Below are 24,757 nucleotides of genomic sequence, written 5' to 3'. Positions count from 1 at the left end.
GCCCTGAAGAAGGATTTTCTTGTTGTATGTTTACAGAAATCCTGGGAGAGGGCTTTGCTAATGTGTTCAGGGGTTCTAGGACTGTTCTACAGACAGAGGATAAATTCATGAAGGGACTGGCAATGTATCTTGTGGCTTTGCTAAGCCTTGTCTCCCCAGGAACTAAGATTGCTGAGAACTTGCCTCGTGTCAAGATGAAGAAAAGACCTCCATTTGGGTATTAAGTGCTGTGTTTAAACTTGATGTAACTCTGGGGTAGATTCAATTGTGATCCAGGGGTGGGGAACTTTTGACCTTATGTTTGGAAACTAATCTACATTTGAGAAGAGGGGCTTTGTGGTGGACTTAATTAAGGTATAGCCTAGGGGTGGAGAAGTATTTAGAACAGAGACTTTGTAATTGATTGAATGATTGGAAGGTCCTGGGGTGGGGTAGTACTTGGAGATTATTTAATCACACTTAGTAAATGCTGTATTTGGAATGATGTCACGGTTCGATCTTCTCTGTTCTGGGTTTGTTACTGAATAAAATAGAGAGCACCTATGCTGGTATTTTGAACCTGGGAAGTTGCCTTTGCTTGGTATTACATTACAAGAAGAGAACCCCCTTGTGTGATGTTAATGGGATTTAAGACCTTCCTGTCCCATCAATAGGCCTTACGAGAGGCTTGCTTGTAGGAAGGCTTTCACACCTTTCACTAATTTCTAATTAGACACTAAGATGCCTTCTGGCTCTGAGAAGAGTATATATACTCTGAGTTGGCATTTTGCTTTGGGGCTGCTTATGAGAAGGATCTTGTGATTACCTGGTTGAGATTCTGAGTGTGTTCAGAGCTTCCCCACTGACTGCTCAGATGAAAGGGCTCTTTCAATCCAGGGATGTATATAAAGCGTATAGTTGATTCAGGCATTCAGAGCCCTGTCTGTTGGTATTTATTTCTCTGCTTGTATTTTCCCTGTATTCTCTCTGTTTGTATCTTCTCTGAAGGTCAGGGTCCTGACTTTTCCCCTTGAACTAGTGAATGTGACTAAAGAAGACTGTTGACTCCTTGAGCAGCTCTCTTTGCTAGTAAAGCAGATGTAAGAACCTGTGCCAGCCACCATCCTGGGGATGCCAGTGTGGTTGCTGCCACACCTTGTCAGGGATGTTAGTAGCAGGGATACTCTTGGGGTAAGGGTTTGATTAATGGCCTCTGAAGTTCCATCCCACTCAGATGCTTCATCCCAGTCCAGAGCAGCATTCTTGAACTTGTTTTGTGTCACAGACCTCTTTCCTTCAAATTCTGGGGAGCCCTAGAGATGTTGTCTCAGAATGTTTTTGTATGGATAAAATACACAGGCTATGAAGAAAACCAATTGTGTTGGAATACAGCTATTGAGACATTTTTTTAAAGAAAAATGAAAGCTCATGGACCCCAGGTTAGGAACCCCTGATCTGGAGGTTAAGGTCTATACCTATCGTCACATAGCTAGTAAATGTCAGGGGCAGGATCTGAACTCAAGCCCCTCTGGTTTCAGGGTCGGCCATCTTTCCCCTGCACCAGGCTGCTTCTCATGGCTCCTCTCAAACAGGAGCAGGGGCTGTCCTTCTTTGATTCTTCTGCTTACATCTTGAGCACCTATGGTGTGTCTGGCAGTGTGGTTGACTGTGGGGAACAAGCCCTCGATATCCTGGTGCTGCCCCTGAAAGAGTTTGCACTGTATCGAGAAGATGCCATGCATGCCTTCTCAGGGATCATCTGAATGCCATCTGGAGAACATGGTGCTCCCCAGACCCTGGGCCTATATCCCATGAATTCCTCTTCCTTCTCAGCTCTCCACTCCCACTCATAAAGCCCCTAGGAGGTGACAGGGGAGTTGAGCATGACTTTCCTGCAAGATCCATAATGCCATACTAGAACAAACCTCCAAACCTGCAGGGAGGCACGGCTGGAAGAGACCAAAGAAAACCCTCTTCTTTGTGTCTCAAGAACTGTAGACTCAGCATAATCAAGCCTGGCTTCTTTTGTCAAAGCCACAGTGACAGACAAAGGTAGAGAAGCAGTTACATAAGGCACACTGAGCACAGCAATGGCAAGAACGGCTGATTTAGTGGTGGGCTAACTCACCTGCAGCAGGGCCCCCCACTGCTCTGAGAGGCTCCCTGGCCCTTTGGTCTCTCTTGTGCAATGGCAGTGGGGAGCCAGGCAATGCTAACATACACTGACCTGGACCGCCTAGGCTGCAGAAGCAGCTGAAGTTGGTGATTCTGTACAGGAGAGAAGAAAGGGAAGGACAGGGTCTCAGCTCTGTGACTGAATTTTATTTGGACAGAATGTTGTCTTTACTGGAAAATAGTGGGGATTACTGGAAAGCAGGCTGACCTAGAGGATGACCTAGGTTCCAGGCCTGATTCTGACCCTTAACTAGCTACACCCCTCTAGGCCTCTCTTTCCTCTTTTGCAAAATGGGGATAATAATTCCTATTTTGTTGTGAGAGGAGTACTTTGTAAACTAAAAGGTGTGAGATAATTGTAGGCAGCATTTTTTTTAAGTATCCAAGAAAAGTGTGGAGGAGAGAGGGGGAAACAGCTGAGGATACGGAATTTGAACTCTTCAGTTGTTTAGGATGGAAGGGGGTTTTCAGTCCCTTCCAGTCACCCTTGGCATTTAATTTTCTTCTTGCCACAATTCATTGCCAGATTCTGTCAGAAATAGCACATTCCCTTGGCCAGAAGCTAACCAAGGTTTAAGTGGGAAGAGCACTGAGCTAGAACCCAAGGTCCTGAGTTCGAATCCTACCTCTCATATCAGCTGGTTCAAGTCACCATGGCCAAGCCACTGTCTGTTCTAGTTCTCAGTTAACTCATACAAGAAAAGGATTGACTTCATGGTCACTAAGGTCCCCTTCAGCCCGGACCTTCTAGATAAGAAATTATTGCTTGTAGACACCCCTTTTTGCTGAATGGAATACATCTCGGAACACCAGTTTGAAAATGTGTGTGTACGTATGTGTATATATACATACACACATATATTACATTATAGCATTACATTATATATTGCAATATATCTCTATCTAGCTATAGCATTCTATGAACAGAGGACAGTGTATACAAAGGACTGGGGGTGACACTCCATCTCCCATCCCCATTCCGTTGTCCTCACTGTCCTCTGCTCGTGGAATGATCTCTCTCCTTTTATCTGCTTGTCAGACTCCCTAGTGCCCTTCAAGGTTCCGCTCTCATACCTTCGAGCTCCCTCTCAATTTACTTGGTATTTACTTGGTCTTGATTTTCATGGGATGACTGGAAAGGACCTGAGGGGCTATCAGATTCAACCTCTAATTTTACAGGTGTGGAAACTGAGGCCCAGAGTAAGTGACTTGCCCAGGATCATTAAATGTTAGAGGCAGGATTTGAACTTGGGTCTTCCTGACTCTCATTCCAATGCTCTATCCACTGAGCCATATGGTAGTACATTTTATAATAATCTGTGACATGTTGTGCTTCCCCTTCCCCCCAGTAAAATATAAACTGCTTAGATCAGAGACCCCTGGGCTTGACCTGTGGTAACCACATATCAAATGTTTATTGAATGAATGGGTACATGCCATGGGTCTTTCCTTGTCCCTGGTGAGGGATCAATGGCCCAGCTGCTTTGGGCATGCCCCCTTTCTATGCAGCCTGTGGCCCAAGTCCGTCCCTGGTTTTCGGTCAGGGAGAAGGGCAGCCACAGTCCTTCTCAGATCCCAGATCCCCTAGATCCTGAGGCACTGAGAGCCCCTCCTTCGAGCCACGTGGGCAACGTGGGAAGCCACCAGCATGGGGGCCAGGCATGGACAGCTGCCTATTGTTCTTGGCACTGTTGGGTGGGTAGTAGAAAGTCTGCTGGGAAAGATAGTCTCTTTATCAGGAAATTAGTGGGGCTCATTTTCTCTTCCAAGTTGGGGAGGAAGAAGAGAAGGACCTTTCCAGGCCTTGCTGGCTCAGGGCTTTTAAGTGGGGTGGGATTTTTCTTTCTGGGGCTGGAAATTTTGTGTAAATGTGTTTGGCTTGGAGAGTAGATGGAAAAAGTGACCAGTGTATATCTGGGCACTCTCTGTGAACTGAATGAGATGGAGCCAAGAGAGAGTGATAAACGTTGGTGGTGGTGGTGGTGGTGGTGGTGGGGACGGACTTGGGCCACAGGCTGCATAGAAAGGGGGCATGCCCAAAGCAGCTGGGCCATTGATCCCTCACCAGGGACAAGGAAAGACCCATGGCATGTGTGTGTGTGTGTGTGTGTGTGTGTGTGTGTGTGTGTGTGTGCTCGAGGTCAGACTGGGGAGTCAGAGCACCTGGGTTCAACTCCACAGTGTGCTGGTTAACGCTCCTGTGACCTAGGAAACGTGACTTTGCTTGTCTGCGATTCTATTTCCTGTGTGAGGGATCAGACTATCCAGTTCTAGAACCTGATCATCTCTGGGCCTCAGTTTCCTCGTCTGTAAATTGAAGGGGTTGAGCTAGATGCTCTCCAGCAACCCTTACCTCTCTAAACAATGATCAATATGATAAATCCTATAGAATAACATTTCTGCAGCACCTTGAGATTCGCAAGTATTAAGTAAGTCACTAGTAAGTGACTGAGGCTGGCTGTGACTCCAGGCCTGGTGCTTCAGCCGCTGAACCACCCCACTGTATTGTGGCTGGAAGGGGCAAGGAAAGTGCACACCTGTCCCACCTGCAGCAAGCCTTCCTTTCTGTAGTCAGGATGCTTTGGAGAAAGTACTGTGCAGTACTGCCTGTTCTGGGTCACAACGAAGCAAAGCTGCTGGAATGAAGGCCAGCTGGCTTCCATGCGGGCTGGAGCAGGCCAAAGGGGATGGAGGAGAGAAGGCAGCATGATGACGGTGGACACGGGCTGGGGTTTTGAGTCAGGAAACCAGGGTCTGCCACAAATCACCTCTTAACCTCTGGGCCCCATTGGCCTCATCTGTGAAATGGGCAGGTTGTGCTGGACAACCTGCTCTAAACAGACCATCCTTTGGATGCCACTTACTCCCCTTGGCTCCTTCTTTTCTGGTTCCTCTCTTCCTTTTTTCTTCTTTCTGTCTGTAATGTTAATGGGATTTAAGATTTTCCCTGCCCATTCATAGGCCATTGTTAGAGACCATGATAGGGGAGGCTTGCTTGCAGGAAGGCGTTCACACCTTTTGCTAATTTCTAAGTAGGCACTGGGTCAGGAGGGTTGGGATGCCCTCTGACCCTGAAGAAGGATATATATGCTCTGAGGTTAGCATTTTTGGGGGCTCACTCGTTGGAAGAGTGTTCTTGTGTTTTGACCAGATGAGACTCCAGGTGGCCATTAAGGAGCCCCCCCACACCCCTACCCCCCTTCCCCCAGCTTTGAAAAACCCAGATGTTGGTGCTTCTCTCTCAGGTGACTTACTGCCTTGGTCAGATAGTTGGATCTGTCTTTTAATCTGTACTAATTTTTCAGACAGTTAGAAGCCCTCTCTGTTGGCTTTTACTTCTCTGCTTGTATCTTCTCTATTTTCTTTGTTTGGATTTTCTCTGAAGTTCAGGGTGCTGACTTTTCCCCTGAACTAAGGAATGTAATTAAAAAAGATTGCTGACCCCTTGAACAGCTGTCTTTTCTAGTAAAGCAGATCTAAGAACCTGTGCTGGCAGCCATCCTGGGGATGTGAGTGTGGTTGCTGTTACACAGTCCCATTCTAATCTTAGTAAAGAAGGAAGCAGAGCTGTGGGAGGGAGACAGGGGCTGAGTGTTGGCCTGTCCAGAATGAGAAAGGGATGGTGATTGGTGGAGAGTAGGAAACATGCAGCCAGATCACTGGGTCCTGTTTATCTTTCCATTTCTCATCCTGTCTTCCTCGGGGCTGCCCTTCATTTCTCCCCTTTATTTGCTTCTCAGGGAATGGGATGGAGTCTCCCCGAACATTTAACAATGGATGATGACTGCCATTTGCATTTTGTGGTGCCTCCAATCAATAAAGAGCAGGATCTGAATCATTCAGTATCTCTGGGGAGGAGATGGGGAGAACCATGCTGAATTTTCATGTTCAGATCTCCTTAAGTCAGTTGAATTGAAAGTCTAATAATGGTGTCATTCTGGGTGGACTGAGCTGGGGGAGATCATGAGCTTCTTGAGCAGAGGGACCCAACTGCTGTTTTGTATCTTTCCATGACACAGGCAACCATACTGTGATTTTCTAATGACTCTGACAACCCCCATGGCATTAGCTGCACTGACAAGGCCTGAGCATGGCATTGTCATTTGAAGCTGAGAGGCTTGATTGGCCAATAGATTTATGTCATTCTTTAGTTGACCAAAAAACATGCTTTTGTGACAGTTGATATTCGATGTTGCTGAAATATCCTTGACTAGTTTTCTTTCTCCAGATTGGATTCTGTGGCTCTCAACAGACTAGCACATTGGACCAAGGGTAATACCATGATTGAGAGAGATAAATGTAGGCTATTAAACTTTAAAAAAAATAAAATCCATAAGTACGAAAGGGGGGAAGGCTGGCGAGACAGTAGGTCGTCTGAAAAGGATCTGGGGTTTTAATGGACTCTGAGCTGAGTTTGAGTCAGCAGTGTGATAGGGGAGCCAGGAAAGTGGGTGCAGTCTTAGCATGCATTTGCAGAGGCAAAGTGCCCAAGATGAAGGAGATAACGATCCCATTCACCATACTCTTTTCGAGTGAGACCAAGGCTGGCAAGGCTGTGTTCTGGGCTGGGCATTGAAGGGCCTGGAGGTGCCAGGATTTGTGGGCATTTAGTCTGGAGCAGAGAAGACTCAGGACCACAGGAGAATTGGGTTTGAGCTTCTGAACGAATAGAGACTTGATTTGTCCTGCTTGGCCCCAAAGGGCAGCATGTGGAGTCGCTGGGATATGGAAGTTATGGAGAGGCAGATGGTGATCTGATGGAAGGTGGCAGAGTGGATAGAGGTCTGTGCTTGGAGTCTAGAAGCCCCGAGTTCGAATGTGACCTCAGACAGGGGAGTCACTTAGCCTGTGTCTGCCTGGGTTTGGTCATATTTAAAAAGAGGGTAGAAGTAGCAGAGGGAACAAAGTCAGGACATGTGAGCCCCTGGAAGAGCAGCTTGGCTTATCAGTATTAGCAGTGGCCAATAGGAAACTCTCCATGTGAGGGTCCTTTAGCTGTGTCCCTATATTCCCAAAGTGACGGATCACCATTCAGAACACCCAGAGACATCATTGGGAGGCCTGCTGAGTGTCGTTCCAGCTCCAGGTCACCTATGGCAAAATCTTTGTTCGCCATAAGGACCGGCTAGTGTGAATTTTGTCCCCCTAAGATGCATAATTCATGGAGAGGTGGGCTTCCCAGGGTCAAGGAGACATCAGGAATGCTGGGCCGGTCTCTGGGATTTTTCCCACTATCTCCAGTGTGGAGTGGCCTTGGTTTGGTATAGAAGACTTGTCATTCTGTGAAAGGCAGTCTGAAAAAGCAAGTGCACCCCGAGGGCTTTGTCGGGGTCCTCTCGGTTCTCTGTTGTTGTAAATGGAGGAAAGTTTCTTGGAAAGAAGCTTAGTGGAATTAGGTCCTGCCGCCCCTCAGCAGCCTGGCGGAGCTCATTTGCATGGGGGCTGGTGCCCTGGGAAAGTCTCCAGCGCTGTCACTCACGTGGGTCTTTGGACATTGTGAGGGTTTGGTGAGTGTTGGCAGTGAAAGGCTGGTGAGGGCTTCCCAGGTCCCTGAGACACCTTCACATGGACCCGTGTTCAAAGGACATTTCACATCTGCTCCCTGACTCCAAGTCCCTTCGGAACACCTTCGCTCTCTCTTTTCTTTCCTGCTTTTTCTCCCTCCAGCAGTGAGCATACCTCGTCTAGCCATCTTCCCTGACAAACAGGCCCTTCTGGGCCGCACAGTTCCGTGGTCTGTAATGAAGAGAGGTGTGGCTGGGCCTGTCACTCAGCCTTCAAAAGAGCCATTCTCAGCAGTATTGAATGTGTTTCTTTTCTTCCTGCTGTGAGGTGGGAGGAGATGTGGGCACAATAAGGGAAGGGCGTCCAGCCTGGACCCGCGCTGGGTGATTACTTTCTATTCTGCTCCTGTTGCCCGGGACTTGGCAGGAAAGCTGGCGCTGTCACTTAGGGAAGGTCGTTGTGGCGTGGCCTGGGGGCACTTGGAATATAGCGTGGGCAGGGGAGGGAGTGCCAGACCACAGAATCCTAGATTCTGAGCAGGGAAGGGGGTGAGAGGCCGCCTAGTCCGACCCTCTCATTTTACAGAGAAGGAAACTGAGTCCCAGAGACTTGTCCCAGGAGGGGAGTGGGTCTGTGTGTGTGTGTGTGCGCACGCGTGCGTGTGCAAATGCGTAAGATGGCCTGAGCAGAGAGCCCAGACGCGTGCTGCCTGTAATATGCATTTGGTGAAGAGGATCATGAACCTGCATCTGCTTAAAGGTCAGAACCTTTTGGTCCTGGGCTTTCAAAAGCTCTCTAAATGGTAGAGAGAATAATTCCTAGGAAACTTGTAGTCAGTTCCCTCCTCCCCCTGATTATTTATGTAGTGATTTTTGTAGACTGGGGGTCCTCTGAATTTCTCCTCCCATCACTGCCTCCCGGGTGCAGCCCCCTCCCGACCTGGACAGTGGGCATGGTCTCCTGGCCTCTCTCGTCTCTCTGTCTGAGGTGTTTCCAATGCTCAGCTCTATTCACAGCAGTGACTTCCCATCCGGCTGCTGACCCAAACTCCTCAGCCTGCCTTTCATGCCTCCAAGCAGCATGATCTAATGCCAGCAGGACTGAACATGGAGCCAGGAAGATGTGAATTCAGATCTTACCTCTGGCATTTGCAAGCTGTGTTTGGGTTCTTAAGTCATGTAACCTCTTTGCGCCTCAGTTTCCTCATCTGTAAAATAAGAATGATAACTATCAATAATTAATTAATTATGATAATTAAAATGAACAAATACTAGGTGCCACGGTTGGGTAGACCATTGGATTTAGAATGAAGAAGACCTAAATTCAAATCCTGTCACTGAAACTTGCTAATCGTGCGCCCTTAGGCAAATCACTTAACCTTGCTGGCCTTCGATTTTTTTCAGCTGTAAGATGAAGATAATAATAGCACCTTCCTCCCTTTCACTATGGGGTCTTCATAAACTCGGGATTTTCTTTTTAAAAACCAAAACCAGGGGGTGTGCCATGATCTTCCTGTCCTCATCACCTGAAGAGAGCCTTCAGCTGGAAACCTAGTTAGCAGCAAACTTCCCCCAAGTCTTTTTGGGGGGATGGAGTCCCCATACTCAAGGACAAGAGTGATGGTGTTCCCTGTGGTGTACCCTGAGAATGGCCCGGGTGGAAGCTGGAGTCCTGGGGGGAAGGGGGGATGTTTTCACAGTGCTGACTCCTTAAGTCATTACTGAAGAAAACATGTAAACCATTTAAAAGGAGGCTTGTTTTCTCAGCTGCTGTTCAATTCTGGCATATTTTAAGCTGTATGCATGTAGTGGAGCTCTCTGGGGCCGGCTGGAGAGCCCTCTTGCCCTTTGAAGGGATGTTCGGTGTCTGTGGCCCGCAGATTCTGAAGGTCACGCCATGGTCAGACAGCTGAGGCTGTGGGCTCTGAGACCTGAAATCAGGGAGAGGGAAATGTTAACCCGACCTGGAGGCATTTCTGGCCGGACCAACCAGGGCCTTCAAAGTTCACTTGTCATGGTTAGCATTCCTTGCTTGGAGCTGGCCTTTTGGAAATATTGACAAAGGGAGTGTTTGGCAGGAGGCCAGGGAAGTGAAGCAGCATTCAGGGTGAGGGGCTGGAGCTGGGACATCACTGGCACAAGGGACTCCCAGAGTAGGAAAACCCCTCTACCGAGGCAGACTTTGGAGTCTTAGTTTCTTAGGACTCTGAGAGCGTGACTTGCTCAAGGTTGCCCAGCCTGTCTACGTGGTAGGTAAAACAGCCCCAAGCTGATGCAGTAATTGTGTATATGTGAGGGGGGTGGGGTGGGGGGAGGGGAGGAGTGTTGCTTTTCACACAATCTGTCTCTGATTTCTCCAGGGATGAGGGCAGCCCTGTTCTAACCCACTATCACACACAGCTGAGGGATTGTCCTGAGTCCTGGGGCTGGGGGCCGAGGGGAGCGCTAGACACAAGTTTGGGGCTATGATATTTTCCTGCAAGGTAAAACATGGTCCTGCTGTGGGGCCCCTTGCAGAAGTCTCATGGTCCATGGTAGCGACTTACTCCTCCTTCTTGGCCAGTGTTCTGTTTCATCAAACCTAGAGAACAAAGCCTTCTTAGCCAAGATAAAAAGGCTTCACGAGTCAGGGTGCCTGTCATTGGCCTTGGTAGGGCCTCTCCCCCAAGGAGATCAGCCTGCCTGGGGCAGAATCTCTCTGAGCCTTCTCCAGGACAAGGCCACTCAGATATGGTAGACCTCTCCCTTCAGCCTGTGCTCTCCCCTGCTTCCCTCCATGCCTTTTAGTATTCAATTATTTAACTCCATCCACCAAAAAAGACTTGGGGGAAGTTTGCTGCTAACTAGGTTTCTGGCTGAAGGCTGTTTTCAGGTGGTAGAGGAGAGGAAGTGGAAGCAGAAGATGGTGGGGTGCCTCCTGGTTTGGGTTTTAAAAAAGAAAATCCCCTGAGCTTCTGAAGACCCCACAGTGAGAGGGAGGGGGCCAAAACCTCAATCCTTGCCCCCATGTGGTCTCTCCTGCTGCACTCTGAGAAGAGAAGCTTCTGGCTTCTGGCTTGTTCTAGGCAATTAAACCTGAGATGGGGGTTAATAATTATTGAAGTGAGCTCAGTGGGCTCTTGCAATTAGCCTTCTGAATTTCCCCCCCTTTCTTGGTCAACTTCTTTAAGAGAAAGGGGCTAATCATAGTACTGGGGCTTTATGGGGGCGGCAGATTCTTCCTCTGGCTTCTTCCCCAGGCACCCCAGAAGCCAGATCTCCAGAGGGCTGTTTTCTTTGACAGTGATGCTGGAGGACAGCAGGTTTTTCCATGTTGCTGGCTAATCAGCGTAATGACAAGGCAGGCTTCTGTGCGGCTTTTGTCTGATTCCTATTTAAAAGTGGGGGAAAGGTTGGCGTTGGGAAGGAAATCCCTCAAAGAGGGAAGGAGTGAGGACCCTTGTGTAAAGTGAAAGTGATGGGAGCTTTGGGCTTGTGGTGAGGGGAAAGGGAGGAATTACTTAGAGTGAGTCTATGAGGTTTTAATCCTTTGGTGGAACATTTTTGAAAGTTAGAGTTAAGAACAAGTTGCTTCAAGTTCAAGGTCAGGTGTTACGTTTCACAGCTAAGAGGGTTGACCAGAAGGCCCAGCAGCTCTTGAAGGGAGAGCAAAGAGTGATGAATTTGGAGTTCAGAGGGCCTATATTCAAGTCAGATCCTGACATTTACCACCTCCATCACCTCGGGCAAATCACTTCATCTCTCCTGAGTCAGTAAGGGAACAACCATATATCTTGGTGAAAAGAAAATCTGCTGTGTTTGGCTCCAACAGGGCCCGTGGCAAGAATGCGCTTCCAAATTCTGAAGGGCTGAAAAAATCCTCACTGACTGAGCCCCCATGAGTATTAGGATTGTGATAAGGTTGGGAAGTAAAGTATGTAAGCTCTTTGCCAACCTGGAAGTGATGTGAGTACAGACAGACCACTTAACTTCTTTATCTCATTCGTGAGGCAGGTCCTTATTTGAGAGATGAAGAAACAGGATGCTGATATGTATATGAGTTGGCTGACCAATTGCCACACAACTACTGCTTGTCCAAGGTGGGACTGGAGCCCTGGTCTCACTAGCTCCAAGGCAAGCACCACCTCCACTCGGTGTCACGGGATCTCGAGTCACTGTTTCACCAGAGTTGGGAGATCTGCTCCTGGTGTCCACACTTTTCTTTCCATAGGTGTGCTTCTTCAGGATCATTCTACAGCAGGGTGTGTCTTAGAAGTATGAAGGTATATATGTGCACATGTATGCATACATATCTGTGTGTATATATGATGGATGGGTGGACATCAAAGTTCAGTCTTCTCTTGTTTCCAGAAGTGAGAAATCCATTTAATTCAGCAGAGTTTTGCCGTACCTCTTCTGTGCCAGGCACTAGGGATACAGAGACGAAAAGTGAGAATGGCCCTACTTTCAGGGAGCTTGAGCTCCCCTCGGGGGAGAGGAGAAGATTTATAATTTACCCAGATAAGTGTATACGTGATAATTTGAATATGGAGTGAGCCCTAATAAATAAATAGATTAAGAAAGGTTTCCCACAGGAGGCGTCCCTTGAATTAATCTAGAGTGGAAATATGGAGGGGATGTACTCCAGGCTGCAAAGTTACAGAGGTGACCGATAACACTGCCTTTGCTAACTCTCCTTGAGGCATTGTATATCTTTCCTCCTTCTCGAGTAGCTCCTAATCACCAGAGGTAATCAATGACACAGGAAAGGCCCCCAACCCCTGGGCATTCAATGCACGGCGATTTATCCTGCATTTCCTTGGCAGAACGGTTTGGGGCCAAGGTTCCCCAGTGACCAGCCCCCTGTTCCTCCGAGATAAGCCTCATAATAAAATGATAGGGTTGAGAGAGCCGGTAAACTTTAGACATGTGAAGTACAGCCCGGCCCTTGCCTTCTGTACTTTGGCACATAGTGTGTAAGGGGAGATGGGGAAAAAGCAGCCCAATGTTAGGGGATCAGCCTTCAGGGCTGCCTCTGCACCAGCCACTTCTCTCTCTCCTAGTCTGATGCACAGCCTTGGAATGGTGGCTTAACTTCTGTTCCCCTCAGCTTCTCAGCTCATTTCGACAATCACTTATTAAGGTCCTGCTGCTTGGGTGTTGGGGATTCAAAGACAGAAATGAAAATAAGCCCTGCCCTCAAGGAGCATATCTTGTGAAGTAAATGCAAACTACACTTGAGAGCCCACCCTCAGATAGTGCCAGTCCTCCTTCCAGAGCTCAGCACAGTACCTGGCATGCAGTAGGTGCTTCATAAAAGCTTGTGGACTTTACCTTAATGCACCTCACATACATTATCTCATTTGAAGCTCATAATGACCTATGAGGTAGGTGTTATTATCATCTTTATTTTACAGATGAGGAAACCAAGGCTGGGGTGAATTGGTTTATCATAGGATTTTAGGTATCAAGCTGAAGGGACCTCAGAAGCCAGCTAGTCCAGCCCTCTCATTTTCAGATGAGACTGAGCCCTGGGCAAGCTAATGTGACTATAAAGATGATAAGTGTCAGAGGTAGGATTTTAAGCCAGGTGTTCAGATTCTAGAAACCTTGAGCTAGTCATTAGCTTCTTGGGGCCAGTTTCCTCACTCGTAAAGTCAGGAGGTGGAAAGAGGGTCCAGCTTTGGGTCTTGGATCCTATGAGCGACCTTACACGTGACACTTCCCAGTTCCCTCATCTGCCAAATCAGGAGGCTTGGGTTCTAAGGTCTCACGGTCTAGGCTTCTAGTGTCCCATGAGAGGTCCCTTCCTTTGGTGCCCCAAGGCACAGCCTGGACCCTTCTAGGCCTCCATCTTGCTTCTCCTTCTCTCCTTAGAGATTTGATTGAGGTATCAGAACTTCCAAGAAGGAAAAGGGAAGACCAGAGAAGGTTGGGGGGGGCGGGATTTGACTATGGATTGAATATTGCACCAGACACTCCTCCCTGGGGCCCAACACAGTTGCCTCTCAGAACTGTACTGCTGTGTGGGTAACCACAGAAGGCTTTAGACTTAGGAAGGATGTCCATGGTGGTACCAACGTCAAGGTTAAGGAGGCCGAGGGTCCTAGAGAGCCAGCAGGAGGAACTATAGCTCTGCCCCAGTCATGATGAATGGCTGAATGAAACCAAGGCTGGGGGTTCCCCCCTCTCCTCTGTGGCAATGAAATGACTTCTTCCCACGCCTGATACCAGCCAGAGGTAAGCTCCTTGAGGGCAGAAACTGGGTTGTCACCTTCATATCTCCAGTGCTTTACACATAGCAGGTCCTTAGGGTTTTGTTGAACGGTAACCAGGCTAGCAACGGGTTCACTTTTAACCTGGCACATAGTAGGGGTGCAGGAAATACGGGTTTGATTTTTGCTTCAGAATTTGGAAGTGCATCCCCGTCTTGTACCTAATTGACCCCGAAGACATCACGTTTTCTTCTGGCGTAGATATGGGGTTGTTACCTTGCAAATTCATGTATATGAATTTCCTCATTCAGGAGTACCTGCCTGAGCCTAGGGATGGAGCACCTGGCACTACGTCCTGCATGGTCATGCCCTCTGGTGGTGGTAGTTTTAATTAAAACAAAAACAACCAGACACAAGTGTGCTGAGAATGAGGTTTGCTCTTTGGGAGGGCCACTGACAGGTGGAGCCTGAAGGTCTTTTGAGTCTGGGAGCATTCTTGGCTGTTTTTCTTGATGTCCAGACAATGCTATTCTGAAGCTCTCAAATGAATTTCAGAGCCATGAATGAATGGGGGTCCCTAGGCTTGAGAGCAGAGACGGACCTCACAGTCCAAACCTCTCCTCACACAAGTGAGGAAGCTGAGGCCCAGACAATGGTAGGCCTATTGATGACTAGAAAGTTTCTAAGGACTCGAACCCAAGCTGTCTGACTCCCAGTCTAGTTCTCTGCCAGATCCTGCGTCGTTGAGAAGAATAGGGGACCTCAGGAGTTGGTGATGTCCTTTAAACTATTTCGGCCTCCATAGAGGGTGGGTCTTGCCCCCTTGGAGGTCTCAAAGCCATTTTAAATGTCCTTCATTGAGATTCGAAAACAGCCTAGGTTTGCCTTGGACAGTTTTCTCAGCAAAATCCCATCAGCTTATGATCTGCTAAATTCCCGACTTTGGTGGAGGGAAGGGGTTGGCCAAGGAAGAGTGCTGCTCCCCAGAACTTGCTGAGCCCTATTAAGGTGGCATTATCATCCCTGTCACTGTTGCTGCCCACGGCAGCCCCTAGGCTGGAGGTATGAGCCGGGCGCGAGTGTAGTACAAAGAACAGCATGGGTCGTTTTGGTGGTGGGATTGTTTGTTCCTCATACCCAGTGACAGAAGTGGGATTTGAATCTAGGTCATCTGAGGCCAGAGCTAGAGTCTTTCCCCATGGACCACACTGCATACCATGACTCATCTTGAAGCCTGAGAGATGGGGAAAGCAAGAGGCAGGTCTAAGGTGAACAGAGAGCAAAGGTCCTTCCTCATGAGGAATTAGGGGAGTCATGACCCCGTGTACCTACAGACATAGAACTCAGGTGCATCCCCAAAGTTCAAGCTCTCCTTTCTACCTTTCCCCTAATGCGCAGGCAAAGACTTGCTTTCCCCTCACTGGGCTGTGGTTCTTTCTGCTTGACGCAAAAACACTCCCCAAATGGTCGGGAATCTGTGGTGTCTGAGAGCTCCCAGCTGCTCAGGGGCCACAAGCATTTATTGAACATTTACTGCATGCCAGGAACTGTCCTAAGTGTAGGAGAAGTGAGACAGAGAGGGAGGGGGGGAGGGGGAGGGGGGGAGAGGGGGAAAGGGGGGGGGGAGAGGGAGAGGGAGAGAGGGAGAGAGGGAGAGGGGGAGAAAGAGAGAGAGAGAGGGAGAGAGAGAGAGGAGGGGAGAGTGTCATGGGTGGGCAACAGCCAGAAGACTCATTTATTAAGATCCAAGAGTGCACCAAAGGTAATGAGGCTGGGAAGGGCATTTGGAGCCAAATTCTTCGGGCCTTTAAATACCTGGATACATCTGTGTTGACCCCAGGGTCAGTAGGGAGCCACAGAAGTTTCTTGAGGCCTGACATGTGCAGAAGCCCAGAGGGGCATTGATCTCGCTCGTGGTTTTGTGCACACTCTTCCCATGTGTTTTCTGGTTCTCGCTGACCCTGCTCAGCTCTTGATGGCCACAGTGACTCTTATCTGATGACTCCATTTGAGAGTATTCATGAGAGGCTTGAGGGGGAACAGTGAATATTTTTAACCACGGGTTCACCCATTAACTGTGAAAACCCCCAAGGACCTCAACATCAATAAGCAAATATTTTCCCTGGGCCTATCTCTGCAAGGCACCTCCTTGGTAAAGAGGCATGGATTTCTGCCCTCAAATAAGACACAGGAGCATGAAAACAATGCAGCCCAGTCATACAAGGTAATATCTAATTTAGGCCAAGCCCACGGTGCATCGTGGTTAGGAAGCTATGGATTTGAATCCCACCTCTGATACTTGGCAGCTGTGTGACTCTGGGCAAGTCACTTAACCCCTCACTGCCCTGGGGAATCTCTATAAATTGCAGAGTGGGTTTTTTCCATATTGGTAGAGGGAGTTCCTTCAACATACAAACTACCAGCTAAAACCAAAGAAAGAGGCAAAAAAGTCAGTCATGAGCAGAGAGCTAAGAAGCAACGTATTTTTTTTTGTCCTGATCTCAATTATTTTTCCAGTGGGAGATGGGTTCCATTTCAGCAACCCTGGTTCCCCTTCATTTCCCTAAAATAACCAGCATTTCCATAAAGACATTTTTAACATTAAGGACAGTGAAAGAAGTGATTTGTGGGCAGCCATGACATTACCTTTTAGTCCTCACCAATCAGGCTCGAAGTTAAACAATGGTTTTTAGTGGGGGGGAGATGGGCTGTTCAGTCTCCTCCCTTGGCAGCCAGCCCCATTGGTTTGCATATGGAGGGGGCAAATCTTTGGGGAATGGAAGCACTTTGTAAGAATCAGGTGTGTGTGTGTGACTGCTTGCCCCCCCCCCCCCCGTCTCTGTTTCTCTGTTTCTCTCTGCCTCTCTGTGTCTCTGTATCTCTAGGCACTAGATACCTTGGGATGTCCCCCAACTCCCCTTTCCTGCTTGTGACCTGTCCTGATTTACAAGGTCAGAGGACCAGAAGAGCCTTCCAGCCAGGCCCCTCCCTCCTTTACAGAGGAGGAAAAGAACTCTGAATATGGAAAGTAATCTCCCCCCCCCCCATAAAGTTAATAAGTGACAGAGAAAGGGCTCATCCCAAAACCCCTGTACTGGATCCTTGCCACACTGACACACCTTCTCTCCCTACTAGCTGACTTGTCTTGGGACTGATCAAGGTCCGAAGGGGAATTCCACCACGTCTGATTGTCATGGCTTGTACAGAGAGCATTTCTTAGGAGATTATTCAGTCAATCAGTAAACATTTGTGAAGCACCTACTGTGTGCCTGCCAATGTGGTGAGTGCCAGTGCTATAAAGACAAGAAGAAGAAAACTAAAGAAGGAAACTGACCCACAGACCCTTCACTTGAGGCAGAAACAAGGGCGGGGGGCCCTGAGGAAAACACTGGCCGGGGCACATGACTATGCTACTGAAGTTGGATTTTTAAAACTCCATGAGACAGGAATGACAAGAAAGAGAAAAGGCCCCCATTGACTTGACCTCACCAAAGACGGCCCTGCTCAGAGGCGGGGAGCAGGGGACAGGAGATGATCAGGGCTCCTCCTGCTGCTAGCTTCCAAGTGCCTTGTGAGGCAGGACCTTAATAAGAGCCCTCAAGTGTCATGCCCTGGGGAGCCAGAGCCCCTCGAACCAGGAGCCTACCTGATCCCCAGAGCGGCCAGGGAAGCATAAAGTGCAGGCAGGGCTTCCTCCTCGGAGCTAAGGAAGCCGAGGTCCAGAGGCCAATCATGACCAGGTTTCAGAGGCAGGGACTTCAGTCCCAGTCTTCTAAATTTAGGCACAATTCCAAGGCGAAAATCAGATAGAATGAAGACGACCCTGCCTCGCATTCCTAGCTTCGTGTCTGGTCTACAGTAAGCACTTCATAAATGCTTGTTAGATTGGATTCTCTTACGTAGAATTTCTAGCACATGGCACATTGTAGGTCCTCAATAAATGTTTGTTACTTTTACCAATGCAAGGGGGGTAGAGGGAAGACAAGAAATTATTTGCCCTGGTCTTTCTTCCAAAAAGAAAATATTTCTATGAAAGTCCTATGTAATCGCCTTTGAAGTAGGTTTGTAGGACTGACGCTGGAATGTAGTTCATAGGTCATCTTGTCCAACCCCTTTATTTAACAGATGGGGAAACTGAGTCCCGCACAGGTTAAATGACTTGTCCAAGGCGTCACACACACATGAAGTGGCTGAGTTGGGGTCTGAGCCCATGTCCTTTTGACTACAAACCCAGCCTTCTGTCCTCGTACCCTCCTCCATGTATTGGCATCTTCTACAGTCTTCGTAACCTGGTCAGGCTGCTCTTACATCCCGGGAGCTCCAGCTAGACAGCAGGCATTCCCTCAGCTGGTGGATACATAAACAGAAGGTATCATTTAGCAGTTTGCCACCTGAGGCAGGGGAGGAGCTGGATTTCGAGACCATCCGTTTGGGGCCATCAGAAGGCTCTGAACAGAAGTCCCAACAGTAAATGCTGATAACTGACTCCTGCATGTGGGCAAAGTTATTCCAAGTGATTTTGAGATTGAGGGAATGTCAACAAGCAGGAGAGGCCTGACAGGTCTCGAGCTGTGCTTTGAAGGAAGCTGAGAATTCTTGTGAGTGAAGGGAGGGAACGAATTCCAGACCCAGAGTATCCCGGTGTGAAGCCAAGAATGCACAGTTTTGTTTAATTATTTTTATTCATTGATTCTCAGCTGTAATCGTATATTTGAAATTTTCAAAATGAACCATCAAGAATTCAGGTCTCAATACACCAAAAAATGTCTACAGTGTTAAAAAAAAAAAATCCAGGCATTCTGTTGAGTTTGATGAGGATGGCAAGGACTCCTCAGTTTTCTCATCCTTCCCTCCTCACCCAACTTGAACCCTCCGTGTTCCCTCTAAACAGCCACAACCACCACCAGAGCTTCTGGCTGATTGTGGCTCTGTCAGCCCACTTCTCGTCAACAACTCTTGAACTATGAACAGCCCCAACAATAAATGTCTGACCTAGGGGTCAGCTGAGGCCATGTGTAGACTTGGCACTGGATGATGTCCTGATGCCACAGGAAGGGGACCAGATTTGGAGATTGTCATTGTTCAGTCATGTCCAACTCTTTGTGACCCCATTTGGGGTTTTCTTGGCAAAGACACTTGAGAGGTTTGCCATTTTCTCCTGCAGCTCATTTTACAGATGAGGAAACTGAGGCAAACAGGGTCAAGTGACTTGCCCAGGGTCACACAGCTGGGAAGTATCTGAGGCCATATTTGAACTCTGGAAGATGAGTCTTCCTGACTCCAGGCCCAGGCGCTCTCTCCAGCTATGGCTCCCCTGGCTGTCCTGGAGTCTGAGGACAAGGGTTTAAATCCTGCCTCTTCCACAGTTAGCTGTGTGATCTTGAATGACTCATTTCCCCAGTGTTATCCTTAGTTTACTCCTCTATAAAATAAAGGTCTCATTGCACTGATGTCCCTTCTAGCTCCAATTCTGTCAGGAGGTGTCACAATATGGTGGGACTAGTATTGGATTGGGAATCAGAAGACCCAGCTTTACATGACCTTGTGAACATCACCTAACATCTTCGTGGGTCTCAATGCCTTCATCATCGACCCTTCCATCTCTTCATGGTGCCCACATGATGGCATGGGCTTGGAAGACCAGTCCCTAGGGGTCAGGGGCACTACAGAGCCCACAGTTTATGCATGGGCTCCCCTGGCTCCTGCTCTCCCCTTTTTCCCTCCCCACCAAAAAAAAGAGAAAACAGAAGTTTTATCTTGATGCCGTGTCCCCAAAGGTGCTCAGACCGCAGTTCTGTTGAACATCTGCTCCCCACCCTGCCCCCCAGTGCGTCTCTGTGCCGCTCTGACACTTGGCACTGTCAGGGCACGGGCTGGCCATAGGCGTCCGCTGCCCAGAGATGTTGACACAAAGGCTGCATTTAGTGCCTGCTTTCTATTTTTATTTCTTTTTGGCCTTCTCTGAGATCCCAGGCCTGGTGCCCATGGCCCTGTGCTCACACACATGCCCTGATCCTCAGCACCAGTAAAAGGCCTGGAAGGCCCAGCTCTGAGCCTACACCAGACGCAGTCTGGTCCATCATGGAGCCCAGCAAAGCCATGGCAGGGCCGAATCACAGTACCACAAAAAGAGCAGCTGTTGTCTCTGTGGGCATTTTTCTTAGAGTTAATACAGAAGGGAAAAGTGGTTTTGGGTTCTCCTTGGGCCATAGAGTCATAGAATCAGGCTGGAGGCAGTGTGTACTGAGAGAGGGAGTCAGGAAGACCTGAGTTCAAATGTGGCCTCAGACATTTACTACCTGTGTGACCCTGGGTAAGTCACCTAACCTCTGCTTGCCTCAGTTTCCTTATCCATCAAATGGTGATAGTACCTGTAGTAGCTAACCTCAAATGAGATCATATACCTAAAAAGCACTACAGACCCCAGCGTGTTATTTATCAAAGGTCAGTTATAATTATTAGAGTTCTCCCTGGATTGTGGTCTCTGCATTAGGAGAGTTCCCAGACATGATCTGGTCTGAGCCCAGTCTGTAACATGGATTTCAAACACAGCATCTAGTCTAAGTAGCGATTCAGAATGGATGAGTGAGAGAGAGAGACAGAAACAGAGACAGAGCAGGAGAGAAACAGAGAGGGAGAGACAGAGAGGAGGGAAACAGACAGAAATAGAGAGAAAGACAGGGAAGAGAGAGGAGGAGGAGGGGAGGGACAGAGACAGAGGGATGGAAAATAGAAAAAAGAGACAGGGAAGGAGAGGGAGAGAGAGACAGAGAGAGAAGAGAGACAGAGGACGGGAAAACAGAGATAGAGGGAAGAGGTGGGGACAGAGACAGAGACAGGGAGGGAAGGAGAGACAGACAGAGATACAGAGAGAATATTTATTCAGCATTCACCATGTGCCAAGCTCTGGGATACAAATATAAAGACAGTCCCTGCTCCCAAGAGCTTACATTCTAATGGGGAAAGACAAAAGGTATCCACTTAGACAAAAGGTATCCACAACAACAAGGCTAGAGTGGACATAGCTGAAAAGTTTGAACAGTGTGGAGCCTGGTTGTGGCAAGATAAGGTGACGCCTCACCTAACAGAGCTTGGAGTACCAAGATCAGAATCCAAGGTTCCTGAGGAGAGGAGATGGGATGATGCCAGAAATCAGGCAGCATAACTTGGAGATGTCCAGGAGGTGGTGAGAAAGGCCATTTCACTTGTGTGAAGCTGATAAGAGGATCAGAAATCGAGCTGGTCTTTGAGGCCTAAAGACCTGGATTCCAATCCCACTGTTGGCACTGGGCGGGGAGGGAAGGGGAGAATTCTAGCCAAGGGTCTCAGAGCTTTGATTTCCTCTTTAAGAGAATGGGGATAAAACTCTCTGTGGCCCCTCCTTCATAGGTTCTTGTTCAACTTGAAGGAGACCAAGTCTGTAAGTCTTTGCAGACAGTGTCTGAATGTGAGCTCCGTTTGTTGGCTTGAGGCAATGTCTGACAGGCCTTCAGTCTTGTTTTTAGAGGGTGTAAGACCTGGGGGCTGGTCTATTAACTTCAGGGAGTCCCAGGATTCCAGTTATCAGGTCTTGGACCTCTGTTTTCTTCTTCCCAGGAGGATCTCCTCTGGAAGTTGTCCAGGGATAAAAAATCCAAGCAAATGCTCCCTTTTGTTTTTGTTTTGTTTTGTTTTTCTGAACTAGCAAGGGCAGGGCTGGCCTCAAAGATTTTGGTCAAACTCCTCCACATCTGAGAATCCTCTAGGCTGAGGAGTGTGCTGGGAGGGCCCTGACTTCAGATCCTGCTGTTGACAATGCCTTAAGCAAATCCCTTCACTTTTCTGAACCTGCTTCCTCACTTCTTTTTTTAAAAATGGCACACTCCCTGCCTCACAGGGTTCTTTGAAAGGCCTTAAAATATCCTAAAGTACAAGTTCTTGCTATCATCTCATTACAAGAATTTGGCCTTTATGAAATCTCTTTGATTTTTGAAATGACCAGGCTAAACCTAGAACAGTAACAGGAACTGAGAGTATTCAAAAGACCTGTTTTGGGGTAGCCTGGACAAAGAGACTGTTATATCCCAGACTTCTTAAGCTGGTAGAGAATCTTAAGAAAGCAAAATGTGGTGGAATTATTCTTTGTAAACGTTGTGAGGTCTTGGAAAGTACAGTCAATATCTAACACGACCTGTAGTGAGTGAATGAATCTGTCCTTGGATGACTTTTACACCATAACTAAGTTTTATATAAATTAGAGATTGGCCACATCTATCATGAGGCTGTTACCAGGTTTTTACTTCACAAGAGGAATATGAGAAGCTGTATTTAATATCGAGTTAGGGAGCCCTCTGGTGGGAAAATTATGAGGCCAACATGGCTGGCTTGTCCAGAAAATAGGGGTCTCCACAGAGGAAGCCAAAGCAAGACAAGAAAAGGGCACCTGAAATTTAGGCTTAACAGGTTGCATCACGTCATGCAAACAGATGAGTCTTAACATGAAATCTCTCGGTGGCCTGGGAAGAGGGTACTAGCAGATCTCAGTGACTTCTGGGGGGGGGGGGGCGCTATATCAACAGATATTTGTAATGGAAATATAGATAACCAGGGCCCACAGGGTACAAGGGACGAGAATCAGTGTTGACAGCATCAGTTACCGCCATCTTGGAGCAAAGCTTAACTATAAAGCCAAAGAGGTGCTTTGGTAAGAAGTGGCAAATAGATCTAAAATATAAGTTGAGGGACAGAGGAAACATCCTAAATGAGCCCAATAGTCACTCAGAGAAAGCAGTAATAGTTATTAATTACAGATAAAGTCTTCCAAGTCACATGGGCAACAAGATGAAGTAGCAGACATTTTTCTCTGATCTTATGATTTCCCAGACCTCTCCAAAACAGAAAGTATGCACCAAAGATAAAGCAGCTTCAACTGTTTCCATGGTTTAGGACATGCAAAGTCCTGAAGAAGTGTTTTAGAAAAACCCTAAACCCATGAAATAATGCTCACGGACCCGGAGCTCACTCCACACCTCCCACACTAGGCATCAAGGACCCCCCCCCTCTAGGCAGTCCTCCCAAGAGGGAGTGTTCCCCCGTGGGGCCCCACTGCCTGGGATCTGGGACCCCATACAGTGATCCGCAGTATTCTTACAGCTCATGCCTCACCGGACCTTTTCACAACTGACTTGCAGGAACAGTAAGAAATCCCTTGGTGGTGGAGGAGGGAGCAGCACCAGACTCTGGGCAGACTCAGCTGCCCCCCACCAAGGAGAATCAAAGTAAAGTGAGTTGCCCAGAGTATGAGGAAGGATTTGAACTCAGGCCTTCTAGACGGCAGGTTTAGCGGTCTAGCCACCGCATCACTTAGCTACCTTCCTTGGAGTCAGATAGATTTGAATCTTCCTCTAAAATGCACAAATTGACTAGCAGTGAGGCCATGGGGAAGTCACTTAACCAGTCTGAGCCTCAGTTTCCTCATCTGTAAAATGGAGATCCTCTTCTTCCTTGGGCTACAATGAGGAACAAGTGATACAAGGCGTATAATGCCCTCAGCAGACCTTCAGATGCTGTGCATTAAATCTCTGTAGTTATTATTGATCTCTGTAGCAGCCCGGTTTTGACAAGCTATTTTCAAAGGTGGAGGGATCTATTTCACAAACCCCAGCTAAGTTCCGCATTCTCGGGGTCTTGAGCTTTGCCCTGGCGCCCCCCTTTGCTGCCCAGCCCACTCCCCATTCCTCCTGCTTTTGACCTTGCTTCCGTTTTAGCCTGGCTGCCAAGACTCCCGCCTTCAACAATTGAGAGGCTTTCTAATCGAGAGAGACATCCTCTGTGGTCAGCAGCCAGTGGCAGTGAAATGGCTTCTCCTCCTTCTCTTACACAGGCAAGCACAGAGGCCCCCAGACTGAAGAAGGACGCGCCCCAAGGTCGGAGTGCGCTCTTGGCGGATATTCAGCAAGGGACTCGCTTAAGGAAAGTCACGCAGATCAATGACCGGAGCGCCCCTCAGATCGAAAGTAAGTGCGCTCCAGGTTTGCTCTGGGATGACCGTTCTCTTCGGCGTTAAGTCACCTGCAACACGTGCCAGACCCCTCAGGCCAAGGGGCAGTGAGCTCATAAGCTCAGAAAAGTCAGAGCTGACAGGGCCTGTCAGAGGAGGTGACCCTCTGGCTTAATGTTCATTTTAATGCTAGCCTCTGTTTGCACATCCTCTTCACTTCTGAATACGTCCCTCTTCTTCCCTCATTTAGCCTTCCTTTGTGATAAATAATAATATTAAAAGTCACCAACCATGATTAAGCACCTAGTATAGGCTGAAGGTCCCAGGAAAAGCAAAGCAAAGCTCGTGCCCTCCAGGAGCTCATGGGAGAGACGATGTGTAAACCGCTCAGGGCAAGCCTCCTAGAGACAGGATGAATGGAGGAGGGCAGGCAGCAGCAGAGATGCTGTAAGATTAAGGAGGTCTAGGAAAGGCTTCTTGTAGGTCAGACTTTAACTGAGATTTAAAGGAAGCCAGGAGGCCGAGATGAGGCTGGGGAGGTGTCCCAGCAAAGAGGCCAGTGTCACTAAATCTCACAGCGTATGCCGTGGTCCACGCCCAACGTCCCCCGCTCTGCAAAGAACCTTTTCCCAGGAGACTTGTTGGGTCAGGTGCAGAGCTGGGGGTTAGGACCCCGGGCTCAAGTCTCAACCCAGAGATTGTTTCTGAACAATATGCTGCTGCCCTCATCATGAAGCCAATGAGTTTGACAGATGCGGTTCGGGTCAGCCCATCATGAAGCTGTTGTTTTGTTTAAAAAGTTGGAGGTGATTTATAAAACTTCTGCTCTCTTCCCAGAAACTTAAAAAAAAAAATCTGTACTGAGTTTAATATTATTTGTAGCATTTACTGAACTCTAGACCTATAAAGCAATAACATATCTTCGT

At 48.1% G+C, this 24,757-nt stretch overlaps 1 protein-coding gene across 1 annotated transcript in view; it reads left to right on the top strand.

The window, feature by feature from the left end:
• The first annotated feature begins 14,411 nt into the window (after nt 1-14,411).
• WIPF3 (WAS/WASL interacting protein family member 3) overlaps nt 14,412-24,757 on the top strand; it is a 30,501-nt gene continuing 20,155 nt past the window's right edge. Inside the window, exons 1-2 of the mRNA XM_069088303.1 lie at nt 14,412-14,507; nt 23,715-23,847. Of these exons, the coding sequence (XP_068944404.1) occupies nt 14,412-14,507; nt 23,715-23,847 (229 nt within the window). The remainder of the gene's footprint in view (nt 14,508-23,714; nt 23,848-24,757) is intronic.

The sequence above is a fragment of the Petaurus breviceps genome, unplaced genomic scaffold, assembly GCF_028583685.1.
Source record: "Petaurus breviceps papuanus isolate PSGF00001 unplaced genomic scaffold, PetGlider_PUasm1.0 185, whole genome shotgun sequence".
Lineage (NCBI taxonomy): Eukaryota > Metazoa > Chordata > Mammalia > Diprotodontia > Petauridae > Petaurus > Petaurus breviceps.
This window is presented reverse-complemented; position numbering and strand designations above follow the sequence as displayed.